This window comes from Anabrus simplex, chromosome 1 (genome assembly GCF_040414725.1).
Source record: "Anabrus simplex isolate iqAnaSimp1 chromosome 1, ASM4041472v1, whole genome shotgun sequence".
Taxonomy (NCBI): domain Eukaryota; kingdom Metazoa; phylum Arthropoda; class Insecta; order Orthoptera; family Tettigoniidae; genus Anabrus; species Anabrus simplex.
In genome coordinates this window covers 34,645,019-34,667,040 of record NC_090265.1, presented here as the reverse complement: position 1 = coordinate 34,667,040, position 22,022 = coordinate 34,645,019, and the positions used below count along the sequence as shown (strand labels likewise).

At 37.9% G+C, this 22,022-nt stretch overlaps 1 protein-coding gene across 2 annotated transcripts in view; it reads left to right on the top strand.

Annotated features, from left to right (window-relative positions):
- LOC136883729 (serine/threonine-protein kinase 11-interacting protein) overlaps positions 1-18,788 on the top strand; it is a 252,167-nt gene extending 233,379 nt beyond the window's left edge. For both annotated transcript variants that reach the window (XM_067155993.2, XM_067155992.2), the window contains one exon: positions 18,321-18,788. In XM_067155993.2, coding sequence (XP_067012094.2) covers positions 18,321-18,509 — 189 coding nt within the window. In that variant the 3' untranslated portion in view covers positions 18,510-18,788. The remainder of the gene's footprint in view (positions 1-18,320) is intronic.
- The last annotated feature ends 3,234 nt before the right edge of the window (positions 18,789-22,022 follow it).

Genomic DNA, 22,022 nt, shown 5'->3' with positions numbered 1-22,022 from the left:
GTGAAACAAAACACAACCACGCATATCTGCTAACACTTCTTTCTTAGAAGGAAGACGACCCGTGGGAAGGCCACGAAGGAAATGGATAGATTTAGTTAAGAACGATGTACTGCTGATAGGTCATGATTGGGACAAGTTGGTGGAGGAAGAATGGTACAAGGACAGGATGAGATGGAGGAGGCTCATATACCACACCCAAGAAACTGGAGATGGTTTAGGATGATGATGATGATAAAGGTTTCTTTCTTATTCCATTGGTTGGAAAAATTGTGCTACTCATTGCTCATTCTTAGATTCCACATTTTCTATCCATTGTTTGTTCTTTGTTTAAATAGTAATTGCTCTATGTGATTTATTTGGATAGGTTGTACATACATACATACATACATACATACATACATACATACATACATACATACATACATACATACATACATACATACATACATACATACATACATACATACATTATCATTATAGACTGTTATGCCTTTCAGCGTTCAGTCTGCAAGCCTCTGAGAATTTACTAAACGTCGCCACAATCCTGGATTTGCAACTAGTGTTGTGGCCTCATTTAGTTCTATACCTCTTATCTTTAAATCGTTACAAACCGAGTCTAACTATCGTTGTCTTGGTCTCCCTCTACTTCTCTTACCCTCCATAACAGAGTCCATTATTCTCCTAGGTAATCTATCCTCCTCCATTCGCCTCACATGACCCCACCACCGAAGCCGGTTTATGCGTACAGCTTCATCCATCGAGTTCATTCCTAAATTAGCCTTTATATCCTCATTCCGAGTACCCTCCTGCCATTGTTCCCACCTGTTTGTACCAACAATCATTCTTGCTACTTTCATGTCTGTTACTTCTAACTTATGAATAAGATATCCTGAGTCCACTCAGCTTTCGCTCCCGTAAAGCAAAGTTGGTCTGAAAACAGACCGATGTAAAGATAGTTTCATCTGGGAGCTGACTTCCTTCTTACAGAATACTGCTGATTGCAGCTGCGAGCTCACTGCATTAGCTTTACGACACCTTGATTCAATCTCACTTACTATATTACCATCCTGGGAGAACACACAACCTAAATACTTGAAATTATCGACCTGTTCTAGCTTTGTATCACCAATCTGACATTCAATTCTGTTGAATTTCTTACCTAGTGACATCAATTTAGTCTTCGAGAGGCTAATTTTCATACCATACTCATTGCACCTATTTTCAAGTTCCAAGATATTAGACTGCAGGCTTTCGGCACAGTCTGCCATTAAGACCAAGTCGTCAGCATAGGCCAGACAGCTTACTACATTTCCACCTAACTGAATCCCTCCCTGCCATTTTATACCTTTCAGCAGATGATCCATGTAAACTACGAACAGCAAAGGTGAAAGATTACAGCCTTGTCTAACCCCTGTAAGTACCCTGAACCAAGAACTCATTGTACCATCAATTCTCACTGAAGCCCAATTGTCAACATAAATGCCTTTGATTGATTTTAATAATCTACCTTTAATTCCATAGTCCCCCAGTATGGCGAACATCTTTTCCCTCGGTACCCTGTCATATGCTTTCTCTATATCTACGAAACATAAACACAACTGCCTATTCCTCTCGTAGCATTTTTCAATTACCTGGCGCATACTGAAAATCTGATCCTGACAGCCTCTCTGTGGTCTGAAACCACACTGGTTTTCATCCAACTTCCTCTCAATGACTGATCGCACCCTTCCTTCCAAGATGCCAGTGAATACTTTGCCTGGTATACTAATCAATGAGATGCCTTGATAGTTGTTGCAATCCTTCCTGTTCCCTTGCTTATAGATATGTGCAATTACTGCTTTTGTCCAATCTGAAGGTACCTTACCAACACTCCACACTAATTTTGCTGCTCCATGAAGCCATTTCATCCCTGCCTTCCCACTATACTTCACCATTTCAGGTCTAATTTCATCTGTCCCTGCTGCCCTATGACAATGGAGTTTATTTACTATCCTTTCCACTTCCTCCAGCATAATTTCACCAACATCATTTTCCTCCTCCCCGTGAGCTTGGCTGTTTGCAACACCACCATGATGATTTCCTTTTACATTGAGAAGATGTTCAAAATATTCCCTCCACCTCTCCAGTGATTCCCTGGGATCTATTATGAGTTCACCTGAATTACTCAAAACACTGTTCATTTCCTTTTTCCCTCCCTTCCTAAGATTCTTTATTACTGTCCAGAAAGGTTTCCCTGCTGCTTGACCTAGCCTTTCCAGGTTATTACCAAAATCTTCCCATGACTTCTTTTTGGATTCAACAACTATTTGTTTCGCTCTGTTTCTTTCATCTACGTACCGATCCCTGTCTGCCTCGGCCCTTGTTTGAAACCATTTCTGATAAGCCTTCTTTTTACGTTTACAGGCTGCTCTCACTTCATCATTCCACCAAGATGTTCGCCTTTTCCCATCTTTACTTGCAGTTGTTCCTAGGCATTCCCTTGCTGTTTCTACTACAGCATCCCTGTATGCCACCCATTCACTTTCTATATCCTGAACCTGCTTACTGTCTACTGTTCGAAACTTCTCACTAATCATATCCATGTACTTCTGTCTAATTTCCTCATCCTGGAGATTTTCTACCCTTATTCGTTTGCAGACAGATTTCACTTTCTCTACCCTACGCCTAGAGATACTTAGTTCACTACAGATCAGATGGTGGTCTGTATAATCGAAAAATCCACAAAAAACTCGTACATTCCTAACAGATTTCCTGAATTCAAAGTCTGTTAAGATATAGTCTATTATGGATCTGGTACCCCTAGCCTCCCATGTGTAGCGGTGAATAGCCTTATGCTTGAAGAATGTATTCGTAACAGTTAAACCCATACTAGCACAGAAGTCCAGCAAACGCTTCCCCTTCCCATTAGCTTCCATATCATCCCCACATTTACCAATCACCCTTTTATATCCTTCAGTTCTATTCCCAACTCTCGCATTGAAATCGCCCATTAGCACTATTCTATCCTTGCTGTTGACCCTGACCACGATGTCACTCAATGCTTCATAAAACTTGTCAACTTCATCCTCATCTGCACCCTCACATGGTGAATACACGGACACAATTCTTGTCCTAATTCCTCCCACTGACAAATCTACCCACATCATTCGCTCATTTACGTGCCTAACAGAAAGTATGTTGCGTGCAATGGTATTCCTGATAAAGAGCCCTACCCCAGACTCTGCCCTTCCCTTTCTAACACCCGTCAAGTACACTTTATAATCTCCTCTCTCTTCCTCATTATCTCTCCTTACCCGAATATCACTTACTCCTAGCACATCCAGATGCATCCTCTTTGCTGACTCAGCCAGTTCTACCTTCCTTCTTCCATAAGCCCCATTAATATTGATAGCCGCCCATCGAATTCCATTTCGTTCGTCAAGTTGTTTCCAAGGAGTCCCTCACCTGTCAAATGGGAGTGGGACTCCATTACTCCCATAGGTCCGAGGCTTGCTTAAACTGTTCTGAGCTCAGTAAATTCATGAAGCAGAATGCTGCCCTACTTGCACATAGTCCAAATGAGGATCTCTCCTCTAATGGGTTATGGACCACCGGTGAATTGTATAGTCCTAGCCGCCTGAGCACAAGGAGGGCCACGACTCAGAATATGTCCGAGATGCCCACTCCCATTCCATAGCAACTGGTATCCCGACTCTCAGAACCACTTATTAGGCCACTCAGCCGTTGCCCATGGTTCACGAACTAGGACATGACTACAGTAACCCACAAACATGAACATGTACTTTTGAAGAATTTTGAGGTTAACGTTTGAGATTGGTAATAGCTTATCTGTCTTCAGTTGATACGAATCCTAATAAACGCAGTGTGGTTGTAGCATTATCGCAGAATACTTTTATGTCCCAAGAGAGTAAGCTACTAAATTTTGTGTCAGTGTATGCACTGTAAATATTCAGTGGCACAAACAGATCAGCTCAGTATCACCCAAGAAAAAGGGAAACTGTTGCAGGAAAAAGAAAACTAAGCCAACTGATGACCACTTTGTTCTCAGAAGAAGCAAATTAAACCCCAGGCTCACAACATGGACTTCACTCATGCATTGGGTGACATGGGAGTAAATCTGCACATGACTAATGTTTATCATGAATTTTCATCCAGGTGGAAGAAAAACCTGCAAACTTCTGAAGAAACACCTTCGAACAAGAGAAACATGCAGGAAACTTCTGTGTTGAAAGTACCTTTGAAGTGTAGGAGCAGGGGGTTCAACATGTCTGTCGAGCAAATAATGAGACAACAAATTCAGCACATTTCTAACAGACCTTTTAAACAACCTATGAAGAAGATACAGTTTGTTCGCGTACGGGTGGACCCAGGTACAACCTCGCTTGCCTGGCACTAGCCACTTGTGGGCTTGAGACGCGCCAGTCAAGGTCGAAGCATCGCTTGCCAGGCACTATGCTGTCGGGCGGGAATCAGCTGTCTGTATGCTTCCACTGTCTATATTACAGTTTTACTAAGACACATTAATTAATTAGTCTACGCAGTACTTACCTTGTTATAGGCGATGTTGGAAGTGATGTCCGTCTGCTGCCACGCAGTTCTGACATCGTTTAATAAAATTACAGTTTACATGGGTAAGTTCTTGTTAAGTAATTTTACCAATTTCTGTTGTTATATTCTCCTTAAATACGTCTATGTTGTGCAGATTATTCCTATAAACATTATTTTTAGTGTTCCCCGCAGATAGTAAACACACACTGTGATACGATACGATACGATACGATACGATACGATACGATACGATACGATACGATACGATACGATACGATACGATACGATACGAAACACTGTGAGGTCGGGAGCACATGTTGGCCATAAACCCTGAGAAATGATCCTTTCTCCAAACACTTCAGTTAATTCATTCATGGATTTATGAGCTGTATGGGCTGTTGCTGAATCTTTTTGGAAATACCCATAAAATTTCTCCTCATCTGATAACATTTGGAAAAATGGCACGTGTATTAGAGTGCGATATCTTTCTCCATTTATTGTATCCTTAAAAAAAAAGAAGGGGACGAATAATCCGCTACATTGTAATAACATACTGCGCCGTTCCCGCGTCCAGGCATGGACACAAGAGATCCTGACTAGCTCTAACTTCAATAAATCTGGTAACTAAGTTCTACGGGTGTGAGTTCCGTAACAGAAAAACGTCCAGGTCGATCAACGGTAGTCTCTAACTAACGCAGAAAGACGTCTCTTGCTCGTATCTAGTTAGGTACCATTCTCATTAATTCTTATGGAAATTGTCGTCGCTTGTTACTACTACAGTCTTACAACTAATTCTTATTCTAAGAACCCAGAGAAAGAGTGTTTAGGTTTCACTATTCCATATTTATTTAAATATTAAACCAAATATTCAAGGAATTGTCTCAAATTTTTACTAATAAAGTAGCTCTTGTAATGAGTGACTCATTGTCAACCTAATAATTCATGTCCGTCAACAACTTTTAGAGAAATCACATCTTCCGACTTCAACCTAAATGAATGCCTTCTCGGCTTAAAATGCTTCCTTTCATAAACTCATTAATCTCCTAAATCATCAATTACTAGCATAAATTACATGTAACATCTGGGAAATTCTTGAAAAAGCTACGTTTTCCTTTGTATATAATTCACCTACAGAGCTGGGTGATGACCAAATAAATTAAATTGAACGCAGATAATGGTATTTACAAGTGCCTTCTTGGCAAGAAAATAAACATTAAATTAAGTACATTAAGAATATAGGATGCATCCACAAAGAATAAAATAAAAATCCTATTAACTATTATTTACAGTCTTTCTAGTGGTACACTCTTGAGAAAATAAAGGTACGCTAGTGGAATTTCTGAGTTAATGCTCAGTCAAGAAATGGAGTTCGAGTTGTTTGAATCAATTATTCTTGGGATCCACATTAGATCCTGTTGATTAACACCTAATACCTACTCTAAAAACTGTCACATTACTTAAATTTTCACTGAATGATTGTCTGGCTGCAGTTTTAAGACTATCATTAAGGCTATTATAAAGCTCTTCTTGCATTGTTTTGACAAGTACACTCTTATATGTTTTACATTTTAAACATTCGTTTATGCCTACTTAGTTGTTTCTTAGACGCTCATATTTCCTTGTGTTACACATCATGAGCTAAGCTACGTCCATTGTAAGCCGTAATCACCCTACAAGTAACATTCTCGCAAGATTTAATTTATGAACTTAAGGTAATATGACCTTAGCTTATTGACATAGACTACGTGCGTACGAAGTAGCAAGAAACGTCACCACGCTTGTCATACAGAGTTATTATAACACACACTACCAATGGAAAATCTACTTAATCGTATGACACTATCTCCGACAAAAGAAAAATGATTCTCCTTTGAAAATCTAGGTCACCAGTGATCGGCCTATAGGTTGAAATTATCCAGAAATGGAGTTATATACCGTGAGAGTTTTCAAGATCATCCTAAGTAAATCAGTGTAAGCTCAAATCTTATCTAGAATACTTATATGCTTCTCTAGGTAGGCTAATACGGATAAAACATTGCACTGCACGTCTCGAGATCATATCCTGAGCTAGGTAAAATGCGTAGGATCCAGAATTATTGCATGGAATTGGCGAGAATTCAATGACACTCTCAGAAACATCATTTGAAATCACGAGGTCTTACTTCGTACAACTATGACTATCTCTCTCGAAGAAAACAATAAATACAACCATCATACATCATTAACCACTCAATATCATATCCATGACGCGTCAATTACTACTCATATTTCATATATAGCCACTCTATCACTTCATCATACGTAGATCATTACCTTGACTTGCACATCAACGTGCCGTGACATTCCTAAAATGCCTACTTTACTTACTACAGTCATAGTGCCAAATTTAACATGGACTTGGAGTAGTCTACTGCCATATTCCTTCATAAAACACATCCTATGTACGATCTCGAACTGCTTGACATTACTTAAATTTATGACACGCAGGTATTAAAGCCAACTTCACTCTTTACACTTCACTGATAATAATAATAATAACTCAAGCTATCTCTCCTCACATATCACTGGAAAACATTGCGATCGGAAAATCACTTGGTGACCACGCCTACAAATGGAATTGACGTTTCATACGGATGAGTACCTACTTCCAATCATCTCAGCTAGACGTTTATCTACGCACTGTCTTCGCACAAAGCAAACATTAACATGCAATAAAAGAAATAATATACTCTTACTTACGAAAACGACTTGGATAATGGACTTAGCTTTGCTCAAGATGGTCTCGGTGTTTCCTCATCTCCGGTCATCTGAGACTAGGATCTCGTCATCTGGTTCCTCCACAAGTGGTCGGGTACATCGTAGCTTCTCAACATTGATCACTGGTCATCCGGGACAGCCAACATCGTCTCGCCTCGTCAGGATCCAAGCAGCATCGCCTTGCTTCCTTACAGACCCATGGTGAAGACTCGTGCGTATGGAACAGAACAATGATAGAATATTTGACTCATTGCTGACATCTTCCAATTAATATAGCTCTTGCGTTGCTCAGATTGCATAGGTCTTACTGGGGTACAGTTGATCCAATAAATAGTTCAAAACCGTCTAAGACAGATGTTATGTATATTCTGATTTGAAAATAAATTTCTTTCCGCTATCCTTTTATTAGTCTAAATGCATTCAACCACTGGTCCGTAGGTGTCTTTCAATGTTAAACGGTATCGGGAAAATTTCACCGAGGGCTTGCGTCACTGCGTGACGTAGTTCTACTGTGATATACTTTATCTCTTCTTTTTACGTATTTAATCTCCCGCGCGGCATTTAAATCTTGATCTCCGCAGATTAGCGTGTAGTCGCGATTTAATTTTCGTCTTCCAGTTCCTAGTAATTAGCTCCGCTGGATAATCCCTTTTAAATCGAGTCTTGCGTCTTCTTAACACATCGAAGTCAGATTATATAATAAATGATGAGCATTTTTTTTCTTGAATAATGGTTTCAAATAATGTCCATCTGTCATTTTTTTCTGCGCCTTCTATACGCGGCCATTACCGTAACCGACCGACGAAAAGACTTACAATTCGGCCCGTACTGATGTTAAATGCATTTTACTTGACATTTGACCGCAGAGACTCCATCTTTGTTACTACAGCTCTTATAAAGAACTGTGAAACGGCACAATACCAAGCGTTGATTTTTCTTTTGTCATGCAATGGAACCTCTTGAATTAAGAGAGAAATGGGGATTTTGTGTACTCCAATACCGATTGTTCTGTGAGGCAACATGTCCTCGTAGTTGAAACCACGCCTCGTCAGAAAAAATGATTAAATGAGAATCCACACTACCATCCACAGTACTTTATAACGTCTAATTACAAAGCTGAACTGGTTTTTCATTGTCTCTATGCCATAATTCACGCACGATATGCACTCTACATGGTTTTAATTTTAGAAGTCTAGTGGCAGTAAAGACAGATGTTTTTGAAACACTAACTTCCTGTGAAACATTCTTAGAGATTGATTTGGAGAGTGATTGAATGATGCACTGATTTCACCAATTTTATCCTCCGTCAGTACCCTTCGTTTTCGCTTAAGAATTGAAGCATTTAGCGATCCCCTTGTCCTTAGTCTGTTAACAAGTCATCTAACAGTTTCTCTACCCGGAATTGGAGCACACGGATATTTCACTGCGAATTGTCTATGTACCTCTCTTACATATGTATCGTACATAAAATCTCTCTGTTCAAGCGGGTATTTAGCCTATTGCATTTCTAACCACTACGTTACATATGCGCTGCACAGCTGGCTGGCGTACAACTGCCACCTTCTCGACCTTGACTGGCGCCTCTCAAGCCTGCCCATGGCTAGCGAGGTTTCTTCCCGCCCCACCTGTAAGCAAACACACTGTATTATTGGTATGTTTCGTTCATGAAAACCCAAGACCCTTTGTGCCAGTCGATGGCACGATCAAAAGTTCTTCGGAATACTGGAAAGGAGAATTCTTCATGAGCTGCAGAAATATATGTAGTTTCCAAATGGTGACAGAATTTTTCAGCTATACTTGGCTCCTTATCAAATTTAATAATAATGTTATTGGTTTTACGTCCCATTAACTGCTTTTTTACGGTTTTCAGAGATCCCAAGGTGCTGGAATTTAGTCCTGCAGGAATTCTTTTACGTGCCAGTAAATGTACCAACATGAGGCTGACATATTTGAGCACCTTCAAATACCACCGGACTGAGCCAGGATCGAACCTGCCAAGTTGGGGTCAGAAATCCAGCACTTCAACCCTCTGAGCCACTCAGCCCGGCTTTGTCAAATTTAAGAGAGAGTGAAGAAATTCTTCAGTAGTAACAATATTTGTCTGCTTGATATACTTGAGAACTTGCCTGTTATTAATCTCACAGAAAACATGTAGACTGTTTGAAAGAGGAGACTCACAAACCTCGATTTTTTCACAAAAGTATCGGGCGAGTTGGCCGTGCGGTTAGGAGTGTGCAGCTGTGAGCTCGCATCCGGGAGATAGTGGGTTCGAACCCCACTGTTGGCAGCCCAGAAGATTGTTTTCCGTGGTTCCCCATTTTCACACCAGGCAAATGCTGGGGCTGTACCTTAATTAAGGCCATGGTCGCTTCCTTCTATTCCTAGGATTTTCCTGTCCCATCATCGCCATAAGACCTATCTGTGTCAGTGCGACGTAAAGCAACTATCAAAAAGGAAATTCACAAAAATACTCATGATGGAAACAAAGTTGGAATATGGCATCAAGATGATGAACTCAAAACTTGTGGAATCTATGCCAGATAGTTTAACGAAATGTATAAACAGAAAGGAGGGTGTATTAGCTTTTAAGAAATTAAAGTTACATAATAGAGGAGTAAGTGCAAAGAAAACACGTAAAATTCATACATTATTGTTATATTCCAAGTAAATTGGATAAATCTGTACCTCTATAGGGCTATTGTTGAGGAATAAGGACCTTACAGTACATACCAAGATCGTGGTTTACTGTGTTGTTATATCAACACTGCTTTACTGTTGTGAAACTTGACCCCCTAACTGTGAGAATATCAAAAAGCTAGAGTGCTTCCATCTGGAAAAAGATTCATCTTGAACTTCAAATGGGAGGACTGTGTCTCCAACTTTGCAGTTCGGGAGAAAGCACATGCTATAAGCATTGAGGTTACCTTCATTGGCCACCATCTCAGATGGATAGGGCTTCCTTTTCAACTCCTGTATGGTGAACTCGGCTATGGCACAATACATCATGGAGCCGCTTTGAGATCAGCTAAAGCATACTATAAAAAGTGCTGGAATTAACACTCAATCCTGGGAACTGTAGCTGTTGGCGCCACACTGTTTCTACATCAGTTGCTGTGTTTGAAGAGGAACGATGTAGACACGAAGGGGCTAAATGACAAGCACGGAAGTTCCTTCAAACTCAGCCTGCCTTCCCCCAGCCATTCCATGTGATTTGTGTGGACGTATGTTTCATACCAAGACTGGGCTACTAAGTCATATGAAACGTATTCACAAATCGTGAGTGTCAAAATGTAAACTGCTGAAGAATATGTTTACTTCGAGACAAGTTGCAGCAGAGTTCTTCTTTAGGAAGAAATTGAGAATATCTATCAATTGTTCAGATAATACTGTACTGTTATAAACAGTAATGGAAAAAGTAATTGAGCTGAATTACAGTTACCTGAGAATTATTTTACTCAATTCGAATTATAAATTAATATTTCAACAAGTAATCAGATATACATGAATGCCCTTATGAAAGACTGGAGACGTTTCTCCCACGGTAGTATCACAATGAACAGACACCTGACCAAGGATGACTTACAACGCTCCATAAATCATCTCAGTAGAATAGCCACTGAATATGACGTGGGAATATCTACAACAACAACAACAACAAAATAAGTACTTGCTTTCAAGGATAAAGATACAATTCAGAGTAAGATTTGTCATACTATCAACAAGGCTGAGAAGGTCTACCTATTCAATACTATATATAATATGTTAATATTAGTTATTACATTGGGACTAGTTTAGAGCCTTGTATTGGGTCATCTTCAGCCTTAAATTATAAATGGAAAAGAAGATTACATGTAACCTGAAAACACCAACACCTAATATAACACTTTTGGCATGTGTTGAAGCATTGATGAAATAGTTTGTGGTTACTCATGAGTCCATTAAAATTGATGTCTCTTGCACATATGTCCAACACTTTTTTGTCACTTTTTCTCTTAAGATTATCGTAGTCTTAATATAAAACAGTACATTGCACATATGTCCAACACTTCTGTGTCACTATGATTACTTTAAAAGAAAAAGTGATTTTATTAATATTTTGGAGTTCGTCGTCGCTAAGAATTACTTTCCTTTCAATGGTCAAATATATAAACAGGAAGGTCTTCCTATGGGGGCCCCAGCTTCGGGAATTATGGCGGAAATTTTTATGGATTTTCTTGAAAATAGCAAAATTAACAATATGAAAGGAATAATAAGCTGGTTGAGATACGTAGATGATACGTTTACAATAATTGACCATAGCATTACTAATGGACAGGAGGTATTAGAACAATTAAACAATATGGATTCACAGATTAAATTTTCTTTTGAAAGTGAAAATAATAAAGCATTAAACTTTCTTGACATTACAATTATTAATGACTCTAATAAACTTAGGTTTAAAATATTTAAGAAACCTACTCAAACGGCAAACGTAATTAAACAAAATTCCGTACACCCGGCAGCACATAAGAGGGCCTCCTTTTACAATATGATTTATAGAGCTTATAATATACCCATGTCAGAAGCAGATCGTAAAAATGAATTGGATACTATTTATTTTATAGCAAAAAGAAACGGTTTCAACAGGCAATTTGTAGATAAAATTATTAGCAAAATTGAGAAAAAGTCATTTTCCACATTAACCAAGGATACCAAAAAGAAAGAAGATAGTTACGCCCTTTTTACTTATAGTCACAGTAAAATATACAAAATCACGAATGTTTTCAAGAAACTTAATATGAAAGTTTCTTTTAAAACAACCAATAACAACACTAATCTTTTCTTCAATCAGCACATTATCAATAACAGCAATAGCAAATTTCAGAAATCAGGTGTTTACAAATCAAAGTGCCAGCAGTGTTCCGCCAGTTATATTGGACAGACAGGCCGCAATTTTAACATAAGGTATAATGAACATGTTAATGCGTCAAAGTACGGCAGATTCTCAGCATTCGGTTCTCATATGGACGATACCAATCATACATTCACGGGCATACAACAAGACCTTCAAATTCTCCATTTATGTAAGAAAGGAAATCTATTGAATATTTTAGAAAACATCTTTATAAATATTGATCAAAAATGCAACCCGATTTATAATCTTAATGAGATATCGGAGGATATCAATATACTTTTAGAGGAGTTAATCAGTAAATTCTTTTCACGAAGGCGCGTGAGTAATACGTCACCTCACGCCTCTCCCCTTACGTCAAACTCCTCTCAACCTCCCCTTACGTCAAACTCCTCTCAACCTCCCCTCACAGTCAGTCATCAACGACCTTCGAGGACGTCACTCAGTTAGCCTTAGCACTTGAGGTGGAGTGGTCGATGTAAGACGGGCAAGGAGGTGAGTGACGGGATGGGCACTTAGATCACATTTTAACGGCATTTTATTCTTCAGTTCATTCATATTTTCTTTTTCTTTTTAGGCCCCTATTGTCAACACACAATCAGGTTCAACTTGCATCAGTATAACTCCACCTCCTAATCAAGAAATGTATTACAATGTGGCATCACCAGAGCACTGTTTTATGTACAATATGCCCATAATTTTATTTGCATAGCCACTTACGAAGTTTTATAATTGACAATTCGTTGTTTTGAACAACAGTTTTAACATATGATTTTAATTGGACTTCATGCTTCATATCATGTTCACACCGCACCATTTTAACATTGAAGATTGACAAGACGCTATCACGCCGCGTCACAGTATACAAAGACTTTGCATTTACTTATTTTAATGTGTCCTCGCCTTATTTTTAATGTTATGTATTTGTATTTGTGACTGAAGATGTCCTATAAGAGGACAAAACATGTTTCACGAGTGTAATTTAATGTAGTCTTTGTAATATAGACAATTACAGTATTGTAAAGGTGGAATTATAAAATCTAAATTTTCACAAGAAAAAGTGACTCAAAGTATTGGACATCAAAACCTTTTTAAATGTCTATGTAGCAGATATCCAGCTTTGTGTTCAGCTCCCTCTGCTGTTGTATCATTATACCTCACTATGACAGAAATCCTCTCGGTTGTCCTTGTTTTGATGAGACTCCAGTAGCACTTAGGATCACTCCAGACGTTTTAGGTGATTGAGTTTGCGTGAGTCTTGTAGTCTCTCCTAACCTTGCAAAGCTACAAATGTTACTGAAAGGGGAGAGAGGGAGTATGTGGGGTTTTTTTGGAAATCTTTGCAGAGGTTTCAGGCTCTCATCTTATTATTTAGTATCAGTCTGGTCTCTTGTGATGTCCATTGTTGATATTTGCTGTTAGTAGCCCATTGTGGCAGCCAGTCATACAACAGATCAACAGCCGACTCCAAGTCAACTGTTTCAGGCAGACTCCGGGGAAGGCATTCTAGGGCATCCAAATAGCAGGCTAGTGGGGACAGCACCAGATATAGGTAAAGCAGAAGGATGTCTTGCTGTGAGGCTTTGAAGAGGGGTGGTGTGGAAGGAGTGGGGTATCAAGAGACTGGGGGTCGCAAAGAAAGAGGTTTCTGCCTAAGGTTATTGTTTTGAGTTTTAAAGACGAGAGCATGCATTCAAGGGTGTTGGATGCATGGGTTGGTTGTGCATTAAATTGTTTCAGTCCAAGGCCATTTAGGAAACTGTAAAGTATGTGTGAAGAGTTGTTAGGCGATACTCATGTAGTGGGAGAAGACCACTTTTCATTCATTTATTTAGCTTCCATAGACTGTACAATTACATATTTGGAAATATGCCAACAGTATAGGAGTTGTCGAGTGATTTCTTAATACTTGCCAAAGTTTTTGACGTTGTGAACATCTCCTCGGTTGCTGTTGCTTTCTTTCCGGTTTTAAGTTCCATTTAGTTTTCGTTGGTGTATCACAGGAGTTTATCCTAATCTCCACTTTTTTGATCAGATGTGAAAAGCAAGTTTTGATATCACTCTAAAATGTAATAGTATTTTGTGCTTCCTCTTACCTTCAATATTGTATTTGTGGAATTTGTTTTGTACTGAGATGTATTTGCTTAACTCTTTGAACTTAAGGCAAAGCTCTTGCTTAGGAACATCTAAAACTATATTTGTCAAAGAACGTGTATGTCTTATGTAGTGTGTGTCTAGATTTGGTGTACTGGCGAATTTGTTTCGGAAGTTAATTTGTATTGCCGATTTTGTAAATAATATTTAGAAAACAACAGATCACTGTTGGCTTTTCGGAAAACTGCAACCTTTGCACTTCCATGGCCCTTGGTAAGGTTTCTCAGTTTCCTTTCCACTTTTGTGGTTTATTATCATCAAGTTGCCCCTACTGATGTTTACCAGTGTTGTTATCGGCGGAGTTCCGCGTAGTTCATCAGATGTTTTATTGTGTGTGTGTAGTGTTTTAGATACCGTGTAATTGTACTTACTTTCCTCCCTTTAACTTGTTTGGTGTAGCCGCTGAAGTGCCAGTTACAATACTAACAATAATATATGCACAATAATGAACATTTTGAAAAAGAAAAAACAGAAATAACCAAATACCTTTAATGTTAGGACAGCACATCTTAATTTTTTAAAACAATAAATAATATTAATAACCAATATTTACAAGACAAAATAAAAATCTATGAGTGTGATGTTAATAATATGTACATAATCAGTGTGACATTAACATATTTTTAAGGCTATATATTAGATATTAAGAACGTTTAACAAGTTAATAAGTAATAGCATCATTACCAGCACTTCATCATGTATTCTTCTGTACTATAGAAGCAGCTACTCAGCAGGAGATTTTTTAAAGCTGTGGTAAATGAACTGATGGGACTAATATCTTTTAATCTTATTTGGAAGGTTATTATACCGTACAATCTGATTCCAACAGAGTCTACATGTCTCAAGGCAATGGTTTTACTCTTGTGCTCGATAAAAATATTATTTCTTGTTTGCGTCTGGTAATTGTGATTGTCGAAATTCTTTCTGAAGTGATCATTACTTTTCTTTACGTGTTGTAGAATGCATTGCATGATGTATATGCTTGGTACTGGGAGTATCTTTAGTCTCTTAAATAATGGTCTGCAATGATCTACCTGTTACATCTCGATATCATTTTGATAGCTCGTTTCTGTATTTGAAAAATAAAATCAAGATTTGATTTGTAGCAGCCCCAGAGACCAATAGCATAAGTGATGACTGAATGGAAATATCCAAAATTTGCTATTCTAACATATTCTTCACTACAACTATTTGACAAAATCTTTAAGGCAAAACAAACAGAACTCAGGGACTTCCCTATTTTTTTAATATGTCAATCCCATCTTAATTTTTCATTTATATGGACACCTAAAAATTTTGTGGTAAGTATAGCTTCAATTGCATTTGCATTTAATATAAGGATGTGTTTTTTTTTTGCAATTTTGTCATGGTAGTTAGATGCCTTGAATTCCATGTATTGGGTCTTTTTTAGGTGCAATGTTAATTTGTTTTTCCTGAACCATGATTCTAACCTAGACAGGACTGTATTTGCTTCAATTTCTATAGACATAGGGTCAGGATTATTAATAATTATGTTTGTATCATCAGCATACAGAACTGCAGTTTCTACTTGATTATTGTGAGGAAGATCATTCACATAGATCAAGAAAAGAACAGGCCCCAAAATACTACCCTGCAGAATACCTATGTCTGTGTTTTTTACCTGAGATTGATATGTCTCATTATGCCCTTTACTGTTACAATGTGTAATTTTAACAAACTGGGATCATTTTTCCAGGTATGATCTAAACCAGTCGTTAACAAGTCCTCTAACTCCAGTCTGATATAATTTGTGCAACAATATTCCATGATCAACAATATCAAATGCCTTTAAAAGGTCAAGAAATAGTCCTATCAAAGTTTCATCATTATCAAGAGCATTTACAACGAACTGTGTAAAATGTGATTAGCAGACTGCCAGCTCTGAACCCGTGTTGTGCATTATTTAACAAGTTATACTTGATTAAAAATTTAGTAAGCCGATTTTCCATAGCACATTCAAATATTTTTGAAATAACAGTAAGTATTGATATTGGTCTGTAATTATGTAAATCGTGTAAGTTTCCACTTTTAAAGCCTGCGATAACTTTAGCTATTTTTAGGAGATTAGAAAACTGACCACTAGAAAATGATTCATTGATGAGATAAGTTAAAGGCTGTACCAGATAAGGAGCACATTTTTTAATGAGTTTTGTGGGTGTTGGGTTAAAGTTTCCCATTGAAATTATTTTGTGAAGTAGGAACTGCAAGCATTAGAGTCCAGACACCCATGTTTCGGTCAGCATGGTCACATCCTCTTCCCTTAAGACTGCTAAGGATAGTTCACAATCAAATAGTTTATTATTTAGGCTGTGCAACCTACAAAAATAAGCTAAAATTGGAAGAAATAATAGAATAATTGGGAGGTGGGAAAACCTGTCGAAAATTGGGAGTCTCGTGCCTAAAACGGGAAAGTTGGCAGGTATGTGCTTATAACAGCCATGGTAACACTGCAACTAAACGACAACCACTCAACACAACATTCTCTATGTCGTGTGCTTAGTTGTGCAATCGCTATCGTTGTAAACACAGAGGTATATTATCACTAGAGTCCAGATTTCAATGCACTAAAATATCTCAAAATATACATGCATTCATGCACTGTCACATGAAAAAACATGCAAAGTAAACTGGAAAATATGCACTATGAAAATTCAGTTCAACATGGTCGCATTTTCATTGCCTTTTGAAACACTGTACAAAAACTCATTTCTCCAAATTGTCTTGACTTAAGCTCTTCTGTTAGTACATATTTAAATGAAGGTATTTTCGACAAAGTGAGGTCGTTTGCACTTTGTTCAGCTTATCTCGAGCATCCATGCGATGATTGCAAACACATTTAAATGTCTTCAATAAATGCTAAAGATTCAACGAGGGGTAGACCTGTACCTTCCAACTTTATCGTAGCAGGCAATTTTCCAAAATTTGATTTTACTGTATATACATTAAGTCTTGCTGCACATTCTTTTTGTTGAGCAGTATCATCTACTGGAAAACTGTCTATGACCTAAAACTGTCCGGCCCCACGGTGTAGGGGGGGCAACACGTCCGCCTGTCACCCGGCGGCCCCGGGTTCGATTCCAGGCTGGGTCAGGGGTTTTTAGTTGTAAATGATTAATATCCCTGGCCTGGAGACTGGGTGTTTTTGTTGTCCTTAACGTTCCTTTCCTCACATTCAACACTCTACGCTTCCTACATTCCAATTACACGCAGCTTCATATCACATAGTGCAAGTAGAGGCAAAAGATCTCTATAGGTCGATGCCCCAAACAAGTAGCATTTTAAAAAAAAAAATTACCTAAAACTGGGAAAAAACGTCAATGAAGTGATATTACACCTAATCAGCGGCATTAAGTTCATTGATGGCAAATTCAAAAATTGGATTAATTGGATTATTGGATCTCTAGCATATGTACTAACTTTTTTGTCAGGTAGGATGCCAGGAATACATTCTGTTTCTCTCCGTCTGTTAATAATAGAAATATAACATGGAAAAACGATCCCAAATTCTGCAAACCAACATTCATAAAGGACACTATCATGCAACTTAACATTTTATAGCCTATGCTCCAAAGTCAGAAGAAAAGTCATATTATGCAATATAAACATCCCAGTATTCACTATTAAATCCAAAATCGTCAAAATATGCATTATGCATGAATTTTCTCTTAGAGGGCCAAAACATGCAAGGGAAAAGTACGAATATTTGGAACCGTTAAGTCAAAAAAGGAATATTTGCTAAGTTTGAGAAGTATAACAAGCTTATTTAAAAACATGCATTTGCTTGGAAATCCAGGTTCTAATTATCACATAGAGATATAGTGACTTCTTGCCCACTCTCTCTATTTTGCTCCCAATAACTTTATTACTTGAATATTCTTCATATATCTGGGATTCTTTTATTTTACCTTATGTGCAAATGGTAAAGCTGAAGTTCCCTTTTGTTATTTAGGAGCTAAATGGGCTGCTAGTGGTCTTGCAGTTCTTGGATGAAGCAGCTGGCCTGGAAGAACTGTGGGATGTAGTGTTCCAAACTGACAGTGCAGTGCAAACGGTAGTACGAGCAATCCAAGTGCCATGGGAGCAGCTGTTCTCGGTTCCTCTGCAGGTCACCAACAAGACCGAGATTGTAGCATCGTAGTGCCTTAGTCTGTTTCATGGAGGGAAGATCTGAATTTTGAATGTTCATTGGGAGAGAGATCTTAGCAGCAGCTGGCTTGCGTTCTCATTGTTTATACATTAATAGCTATTTTTAAAGTGTTCATGTACAATAATTGATTTTAACAGTAAATAAAAATTTATATATTTGTAAAAATTTGTATAGATGTGACTTGCTCAAGGATTTATGCTTTAAGCAGAAAATTTTGTACATTTTTGTTGTTTAACATTGCCACCAATAAAATTGTGATATGAACTGTTACTTCAAAGACTATTTTGACTTTATATTTTTTTTAAACGGATAACTTTCTTTCTTGAAACATCTAAACTTCTTCAGCTGACCAGCAGTAAGAAATAACATGACAATTATGGCACAAGGATAAAACAGCTGAGATGTATTGATGAATGGAATAGGCTAATTTTGTGAGCTTTTATTTCCATGTGCTGGTCCACAGTACTAACATACATGCTTTATTATGGTTCATTCTGTGCACATTATCCAATAAAATCACCATTTGATAAATACTGTATTTACTTGCGTATTAGAACCTCTCACATATTAGTCCTCTCTGGCTGTTCAGGACAAGGAAGACATAACAAAAATTAAAGCTCCCAACCTAATTCATCAAAGAACAACAAGAATTTCACGTTGTAACACTACAATACCAATACAAAATTGTATTTCAAATGTTAATGAATAGACAGCAATACAATCCATCTGATAGCGATCTGTTTTTTGTGCAGTAGCCTACTGCTAGGTACCGAGCTCAATAGCTGCAGTCGCTTAAGTGCTGCCAGTATCCAGCATTTGGGAGATAGTGTGTTCGAACCCCCCCCCCCCCCTGTCCACTCCTAGCACTTCCTGTCCCATTGTCGCCATAAGACCTATCTGTGTCAATGCGATGTAACACAACTTGTCCAAAAAAAAGAAAAAACTGCTAAGTAAGGGTCTTTTTTTTTTTTTTTTTTTTTTTGTGGAGTTAAATTAGGGCCTACATGAAAAACAAGAAGTGTCGTTCTACCACAGGTTTCTAATTAAAAGTTGTGTCTTTTTCAGAAAAACAAGATGCGAGTCAGTAGCCAAACAATATTATATGCAACCTAATATGATGTGATATTAGCATGGAGGCCTGCATCAAACCAGTCTATGGACTGATGACTCAAACAACACATTAGCAGAACCAAAAAGAGAAACTGAAAGCAGCAAGTAAGTGTGTGGTTTTTTCGTGGTACCAAAAACATAAATATGGGAGATCAATACTGAAGTGCTAGAGTATATAAGTAACAGGGGCGGCTTTTCAGGTGAAGTAGGTGAAGTGCCACTTCACCATTTATTTTTACCAGAATAATTTTTTTTAAATTTACTTTTCTTATGACATTTGTTGGTTTTACGGAAAGAAAATGTCTTTTGTACGGCGTTTGGAGCACCAAGAGTTCGCATTACTTGATGAGAACCAGGGAAACTCACAAAAGCGCCGGCTGTTAGCCACTCACAGTACGGCGCGTGAGCTTGAGTGAAAATTAAATAACTGGAAAGGAGGTTCAACCTATTCAATACTCAAAAGAAAGAAACGTAGCAATCACATTTCTATTTAAATGGGACCGGTTTCGACCTTAGTCTAGGTCATCATCAGCCATAAAAAAACATGTAAAATGTTTATGAATGTTGGAGGTTAGTTTCACACTCTGTTAGGCACAAAGACACGACACCACATTCTGTCCTGCACAAAGTCACAACACTACCAATCAACATGCGAAGATCAAAAAGGCTTGAATTCGCAGACGAACAAATCTGTAGTAGAAAGCCGCCCGCTCCCGGTGACCAGCGCGGCACATTCAAGGTCATGCGCTGCGGCCAAACACCAAAGTAGAGTGGAGAACGTTTCGAAGGTCCAGAACCTGTCACGGCTGCGGGAAGCCAAGTACGTATATAAAAATATACGACGCCAATTAGTACAACCGAATGAGCACCCGTACTCCAGTTAAGTTCTTGGTAAACAGTTGACTTGAAAAAACAATTGTAGAGAGAAGAAAAAAAATGTAGTAAAAAGCGCAATATCGGAAAACAAATGAAAACTTATATGCACAGTGCGCTATTTTTAAAAAGAAAAAATTTTAGGTTATGATTGAAGTAGTCGAAGTTGGCGCAAGACAAACATTTTTGAAAGAGGAGAATAAATTAAACGAGGAAGAGTGATAGTGAAATAAGAGAAAGAATAAAAGAAATTGAAGTTAGATGGTAATGAGGAAAGATAAGATAGGGAAATGAAGGAGGGGTAGTTTAAGGTGGGTTAGGAGGGTGGGTTATTGGAGGTAGAAAATGTGGGTGGGAACTATGTAAGATATGAAAAATAGAATTGGGGTTTTGGAATTTGGAATTTTTGAGAAGAAGAATTAGGAAGTCAAAAAGGATATTGGGTTTTTCAGAAATGTCGTTTAAATTGAAATTAGGGTTGAAGTACTGGTCAAGGTGGATAAAGCAATTTTCAGTAATGTTTAAGAGGGGGCCTTTGTTAATGATTTTAAGTATGTTTATGTCATTGTCAATACTGGTGAAACTATGTTTGGAGTCTTGTATGTGCTGTCCTATGGCAGAGAATCTGTTGTATTTAATGGCGTTGACATGTTCAGAGTACCTGATATTGAAGTTGCGGCCAGTTTGTCCGACGTAGGAGGAACTGCAGTTGTTGCATTTAAATCTGTATACACCAGATTTAGAAAAAGCATTAGACTTATTTAGAGATTTAGAGTTGTGTAAGATATCAAGACTTCTATTGTTAGTTCTAAAAGAAATTTTCATATTATGTTTTTTAAAGATATTAGTTATTTTATAAGCACCGTGAGTAAAAGTGAAGGTGGAAAAAGCAGTTGGTTTTATTGTGTCTTTAGATAAAGTGGTTTTTGGACGGTGTTTGAATTTGTTGATGATGCGGTTAATGAAGGAGTTGTTAAAGCCATTAAATTTAGCAATGTTGCGGATGGTGTTTAATTCATTATTTAAATCTTTTTTGGACATAGGGGTGTTGAAGGCACGAAAAATTAAGCTGTTATAAGTAGCACGTTTATGAGCTTGGGGGTGCGAAGAATCTTGTCTTATTGTAGTTGCTGTTTGGGTTGGTTTTCTGAAAATTTTGTAAGATAAAGAAGAAGGATGTCTAGTAATAGTTAGGTCTAGAAAATTAAGAGTTTGGTTGTGTTCTGATTCGAGGGTGAATTTAATGTTAGAGTCTAAGTTGTTGAGATGAAGAAGTGTAGAGGCTGCGTTGGTTGATTCCTCATTTAATATTACCAATGTGTCGTCGACATATCTCGCCCAAAAGAGGATGTTGGAGAAATTATTATTATTATTAATTCTTGTGTTTTCTAAGAAGTCGAGGTAAATTTCAGCAAGAATGCCAGAAGCAGGTGAGCCCATAGCCAAGCCATCTTGTTGATAAATGGTGTTGTCAAAGGTAAAATAATTATTGTTGAGAACTAATTTTAAAATAGACATGAA